The sequence below is a fragment of the Lepus europaeus genome, chromosome 2, assembly GCF_033115175.1.
Source record: "Lepus europaeus isolate LE1 chromosome 2, mLepTim1.pri, whole genome shotgun sequence".
In the NCBI taxonomy this organism is placed as follows: domain Eukaryota; kingdom Metazoa; phylum Chordata; class Mammalia; order Lagomorpha; family Leporidae; genus Lepus; species Lepus europaeus.
In genome coordinates, this window is record NC_084828.1 from 62,543,948 (window position 1) to 62,550,669 (window position 6,722).

Genomic DNA, 6,722 nt, shown 5'->3' on the forward strand with positions numbered 1-6,722 from the left:
CAGCACCTCCCAATAAATAGCACTACTCTTAGACCAAGATTTTAACATTATGGACCTTTGGGAGACACTTAAACCAATATCAAACCTGTAGCAATGTTATTTTGATTTCATATAATAAAATTCATCAACATTTAAAGAATTTGCATAGTTCAGGGAACCATTATTTTCCACTTGACCAGTGACTATTATAGCACATCTATTCAAATAGAAAGGAGACCAGTGAATATTAATGTAAGAGTATGAAAATTTATTGATCTGATCTAAGATGACATATTACAACTAGCTTCTTAAAAGTTATCATTTATTGGGGCGGGTGCCGTGGCTCACTTGGTTAATCCTCCACCTGTGGCACTGGCATCCCATGTGGGCGCCGGGTTCTAGTCCCACAGTTGCTTCTCTTCCAATCCAGCTCTCTGCCGTGGCCCGGGAAGGCAGTGGAGGATGGCCCAGGTGCTTGGGCCCCTACACCCACCTGGGAGACCAGGAAGAAGCACCTGGCTCCTGGCTTCGAATCGGCACAGCGCCAGCTGCAGCAGCCATTTGGGGCGTGAACCAACAGAAGGAAGACCTTTCTCTCTGTCTCTCTCTCTCTCACTGTCTATAACTCTACTTGTCAAATAAATTTAAAAATAAAAAGTTATCATTTGCTGCATGAAGTTTGCATACCTTAAATAAAAGGTTTCTAGGTAAAAAAAAAAAAAATAAGGAAAAAAAAGAAAATAAGCTATCATTTGTAGAATTTTGGTAGAATAGCAAATATCCTCAACTATCTGAAAAGGCTATTAAAATACCCTCCCATTTCCACTTACATATTTCCATGAGCCCATGTTTTCTTCATATACTTCAACCAGAACAACATAAAATATGCAGAAGCAGCCGGCGCCGTGGCTCAACAGGCTAATCCTCCGCCTTGCAGAGCCGGCACACCGGGTTCTAGTCCCGGTCGGGGCGCCGGATTCTGTCCCGGTTGCCCCCCTTCCAGGCCAGCTCTCTGCTGTGGCCAGGGAGTGCAGTGGAGGATGGCCCAAGTGCTTGGGCTCTGCACCCCATGGGAGACCAGGAGAAGCACCTGGCTCCTGCCATCGGAACAGCGCGGTGCGCCCGCCGCAGCACGCCTACCGTGGCGGCCATTGGAGGGTGAACCAACGGCAAAAGGAAGACCTTTCTCTCTGTCTCTCTCTCACTGTCCACTCTGCCTGTCAAAAATTAAAAAAAAAAAAAATATGCAGAAGCAAACATAATAGTGTAGGTGTTGTTCATTAACCCATGGATTGTAAATAATTACAGATACAGAAAACAATGAGCCACTTAATTAACATCTTTTCTTTAGAAAATAGACTCATAAAAACATGCAATTTTTGTTAATATGCAATAGTTTTTGAATTTAAATTAATAAATAGCTATCTTGACTTTCTTAGTTTCAATTTCCAATATATAATATTGAATAATTCATATAAAGGAGCTGTATACCCAGACATTTTCAGAAGTTAAAGAGTGCTGTGACCAAAGATCTTGAGAGCTGCCTCCCTAGGGTTAAATGTGCTGTAAGCCAGCAGCTATTATGACATCAGCATCAGGTCACTGGTGACCATAGGAAGGATTCTGTGCTGCTGACCATTATTTCACCTAGCCCTCCAGCCGGGCTGCCTTCTATGAAGCGAACCATCTAAGAGTGCCTGCTGTTACCTTTGATGCTCCCTACAGGGCATTTTATGATGTAACCAGGAAAGAAATCCAGCCAACAGTAAGAGAAAGGCCATTTCATTCTGACATTTCTTCTTTCTGTGATTCTAGTCACATTTCTCAACATCTTGCCTCTTGTTTCACAATGAAAGATGTACATGTTTCACACCAGAAGAGTAAAAGCTACTGCAGGGAAGATGTGGACTTCAAATCTCTCCAAGATCAGACAATCTGTTAAAAATGCTTATGAAAAATGTAAGATCAAGCACCCAGATTTTTTTGCTGGCTATCCAACCATGACTTCCTACAATTGTGATCAAGAAGATGTCAGTTCTGGTGAAGAAATGAGTCTTACAGTAATGCTCCAAGATGTTAAAATGGCCCAAATTCAACTTCTCAAGCAAATGACTGATGTTGTCAATTCAATATCAAAAATCCAGGAAACAACTGACCGCTACAAGAAGCAGATGGAGCAACTGGAAATTAGCATGAATGTTAATGAAGACCAACAATGCATGACAACTAAAGATATCCTCTCTATGAAAGAAAACATTGACACTTTGAAGAAAAAGATAACAGAACTGGAAAAACAAAATTCTTGCTTCAGTAGCCATTGTTTAGAGGTTCTGGAGGGAGAAAAAGAGAAAGAAACCATAGAACTGCTTCACAAATTCATACAAACAAGAGCTCTGAACACATCGGCCTCCACTGGCTCTGAAATCTCTCCAGTAGAGAAAGTGCCCAATCATCCAGAACCCATTGTGCATTCTGAGAAAAAGACAATTTCCCCCAAAATTAAAACTCAGACAAAAAATAAGCACCACAATTCATCAAGAAGTTTGAAAAGGGCAAAGTCAAATATTTATATTTACCCAGACTTTAATACATGGGTCAAGCTGACTTTTGTTCATGGTGGAAAATGGAGATTTTTCCTCAGTGCTACCAAGTTAGAGGAATTCATCCAGTGGCTCCTGTCTCGGCCAACCATCCTTCCCAAGGAACCACAGATCATATCCAAAGGAGAGTGTCCATTCACCAGACCTATTGCGAGCTTCACAGCAATCTGTCTCTCTGTTGTCAACTATATTTACTGCCTTTTTGGTTCCTCAAAAGAGGAAGTAACTCGACTGTAGAGTTATTTTCTGCTTTGCTTGGTACAAAATAAATGTGACCTGGTTGCTGCAAGCATTTACTCACCTTTGTGGGGGCTGTGAATTCCATGGTAGCTATTCACTTTGGACCCACTATCTGCAAGGCTGCATTAAATTAAGGAACTCAACTACTGTCCTCTATTTCCTGTAAATGTTCTTGTCTTCTCAAAGGCAATCCATGAGGATGCATCCTTTGTCCATTTCATAAACAATTAGAGGAAAAGAATAAAAAAAAATCCAGGGAAATGTGAGACACATCAGGTAGCCCCAATTTTCTACATAATTTTGTCTTAGTGGCTTTTGTAGATAAAATTTGTGATACTAGAGACACACTCAACTGACAACATTTTCAATGGCATAGAGTGGAAATGATAATGTTAATGCTACTAAAGTTAGCTATACAAAAATGAAAGATTGAAAGCCCAAGTTATTGCAAAGAAAACTATTAATTCCAAAAATGGGCTTTTTCTTTCCACTTCTGTTTGATCACTATCAAACAATTAGATAAGAGGGAAGGAGTGAGAATTGTTCTGTGTTTTTTTTTTTTTTAATGCTTTCATGAAAGAAAACAAATACCACGTCCTGTAGGTTTGATACACAGGAAAGGGGAAAATCAAAGGAGGTATTTGTGAGCTATGTTCAATCTTAGCAATATAATATTGTAAGTTCTTATCTGTCAAGACATTTTTTTATAATCCATATATCCAAAGATGGTTTCATTCTTATAGGTAATAGATGTTTGTCACTGCAAAGTAATTTTTCTAAACATCATGCAGAATAGATGTAAAATATTGCAACTTTGAACATTTAGTAAATGAAATCTACCAAGGACTTTTTTGGAGCCATATGCTATTAAATCACAAATACTCTTGGTAAATGTACTACATTTGATTATTCTCAAGTAATTGGAAAGGGGGGAGTTAGCAAAGAACAACCCAATCTTAAGAAAAAGGAGGGGTCGACGCTGTGGCACAGTAGATTAAGCCTTGGCCTGTGGTGAAGGCATCCCATATGGGCGCTGGTTCATGTCCCCACTGTTCCTCTTTCAATCCAGCTCTCTGCTTTGGCTTGGGAAAGCAGTGAAAAATGGTCCAAATCCTTGGGTTCATTCACCCTCATGGGAGACCTGGAAGAAGTTCCTGGCTGCTGGCTTCAGATCGGCACAGCTCCAGCCATTGCAGCCATTTGGGGAGTGAACCAGAGGATGGAAGACCTCTCTCTCTGTCTCTCTCTCTCTCAGTCTGTAACTCTGCTTCTCAAATGAATCAATGTTAAAAAAAAAAAAAAAAAAAAAAAAACAGGAAAAAAGAAGAAAAAGGAGTTAGGGTGGATATAGTAAAAAATGAGTATAATGATAAGACAGAATTTTTTCTGGTGCACATTTGGTAGTAATTATACATGATTTAAAATTCACAGTTTATTTTACCCTTTAAAATATGTTAATAATTTTTAAAATATGTCAATATGTAATACACCCAATAAAAGCCAGGGTTTATAATAAATGAGATAACTGTGCTTACAAAGTAAAGAAATATTGCTCTGGTAAAGGCATTAGCAATTTCTATGTATTTATTGAGCATCAGGGATGCCACATGTCTGTGGGGAACAGCCAAGTCCCTAATTCAGCACCCTGGTATGATCTGCGTGTCAGGAGCGACAGTAGGGAAGCTGGGCCGTGACACAGGCAGATAACATCACAGATGACTTCTGGAAGGGGAAAAAGTAAACCAGCTGCTATAAGCCTGGGTCATCGGAACCTCTACATTAATAGTCACTCTCATTCTTTCCCTCCTCACAGGATCCCTTGAACAACACCGTAATGTTACTCCAAGTTCTGGACCTAAATCTAAATCCTGTACTTACAAGTTCTGTTATTTAATCTCCACTACCTGTGTCCTGTCATTTTTACTTTATTTATATAAAGTGTGTTCTGTCAATTTTTAAAAGATTTTTTTATTTGAAGGAGAGAGAGAACAAGACTGATCTTGTACCCACTGGTTCACAGCCCCATATGGGGCTGATTCAGGCAGAAGCCAAGGTTACCTCTGGGGGTGGCAGGGGCCCAAGCACCTAGGCCATCATCCACTGTCTTCTAGGTGCATCTTTGGGGAGGCAGATACAATTCAGGACTCCAACTGGTGCTGCGATATAGGATGCTGGCACTACAGACAGCAGTTCAGCTTGCTGGGCCACAGCCCCTGCCTCTGTTCTGTCGTCTTTAAATGGGGAATTACTACAATAATTCAGTAAAATCTTTCAGTGTTCACTAATAGCAAGGGATTATGTAGGACCAAAGAAAAATGGAAGGCATTCCCTGGTCTGGAGACACAGAAGAGTGAATGGGACAGGTAAACGTGTGTACACAAATGACTGCCATGCATGATAGACCGGTTTGGGCTACAAAGAGCAACGGAAAAGGGAGTCCTGGTGTCAGAGAAGAAAGGGATTTTGAGACTTGCAGTGAGGTTAGATAGGGGGTGGTGAAGGCAACGTAGCAGGCAGAAAGACAGCATCAGAGGGGGTCCTGGTAGGGAGCGTGGGAAATGAAAACCACCAAGCATCACATAACTGATGAGCTATTATATCACATCTACAGATCTCGGTTTTTCCTTCAGAGATTCCCACCACGTTCATTGAAACCCACCTTTACCTACAGAAGCTTGTTAGAGGAGAAGATGACTCTACATGATATCTCAGTGTCTTAAACTTTCCCCAGGGATGACTCTGCTTGTCCTGTTAAGCTCCCTGTGAGGAAAAAGAAGACTTTGCTTTGGGATTAATTATTATCATCATCTAGCCAAGTTCTCATGTGGCTTGCTAAATTTATAACTCCCTTTGAGCAAGTAACTTCTCCCCAGTCCTTGTTCTCAAATCCATCTGCCTCTCACCAGCTTAACCCCATTCCTCCCAGCTCAGAGGCAATGGTGTATCCTGCTCATATTCTCCTTCCAGTGATTTGCAGGGTCTTCATTGGTTACTCCCCTGTTAATTTGCCAAATTCCCATCATCCTTCTGTTTTGAACAGGAAGCCCATTCTCCTGTCCCCAGCTTCTCCTCTCCCACTTTCCATTGCTCATGGGACCACATCTTCCAAAACAATGCTCTCGTTTCTTTCTCTTCCCATCACTCTGCAGGAGCCCTCTCGGGTTTCTTAGATGATTCTTCTGCCATTAGTCATTCCCTTAAAACATAAGTGCCTTGGGGCCAGCACTGTGGCATAGCAGGTAAAGCTGCTGCCTGCAATGCCAGTATCCCATATGGGCTCCAGTTCAAGTCCCAGCTTCTCCATTTCTGATCCAGCTCCCTGCTAACGGTCTAGGAAAAGTAGGGGAAGATAACCCAATTAAATGGGCCCCTACCACTCATTTGGGAGACCAGAAGGAGGCTCCTGGCTCCTAGCTTCAGCCTGGTCCAGCCCTGGCTGTTGCAGCCATCTGGGGAGTGAACCAAAGGATGGAAGATCTTTCTCTGTAACTCTGAATTTCAAATAAATAAATCTTTTTAAAACATGGATGCTTCTCTTCATTTATTTCCAAATCTATCCTAATCCATCCTCAACTCTCAACTCTCTTTCCAAAGGACTACTTATCTTCTTTTTTTTTTTTTTTTTTAAGTCAGAGTTACACAGAGGGAGGAGAGGCAGAGAGAGAGAGAGAGAGAGAGAGAGAGAGAGAGAGAGATCCTATGGAATATCGGCTGGAGCTGCGCCGATCCGAAGCCAGGAGCCAGGAGCTTCTTCTGGGTCTCCCACATGGGTGCAGGGACCCAAGGACTTGGGCCATCCTCTACTGCTTTCCCAGGCCATAACAGAGAGCTGGATTGGAAGAGGAACAGCCGGGACTAGAACCGGCACCCAAATGGGATGCCGGCGCTTCAGTCCAGGGTGTT

General features: G+C 41.9%; 1 protein-coding gene across 1 annotated transcript; it reads left to right on the forward strand.

Annotated features, from left to right (window-relative positions):
* Positions 1-1,835: 1,835 nt before the first annotated feature.
* CCDC54 (coiled-coil domain containing 54) lies at positions 1,836-2,816 on the forward strand. The gene has a single exon (XM_062176431.1). The coding sequence runs from the start codon at positions 1,836-1,838 to the stop codon at positions 2,814-2,816; it is 981 nt and encodes a 326-aa protein (XP_062032415.1).
* Positions 2,817-6,722: the final 3,906 nt, after the last annotated feature.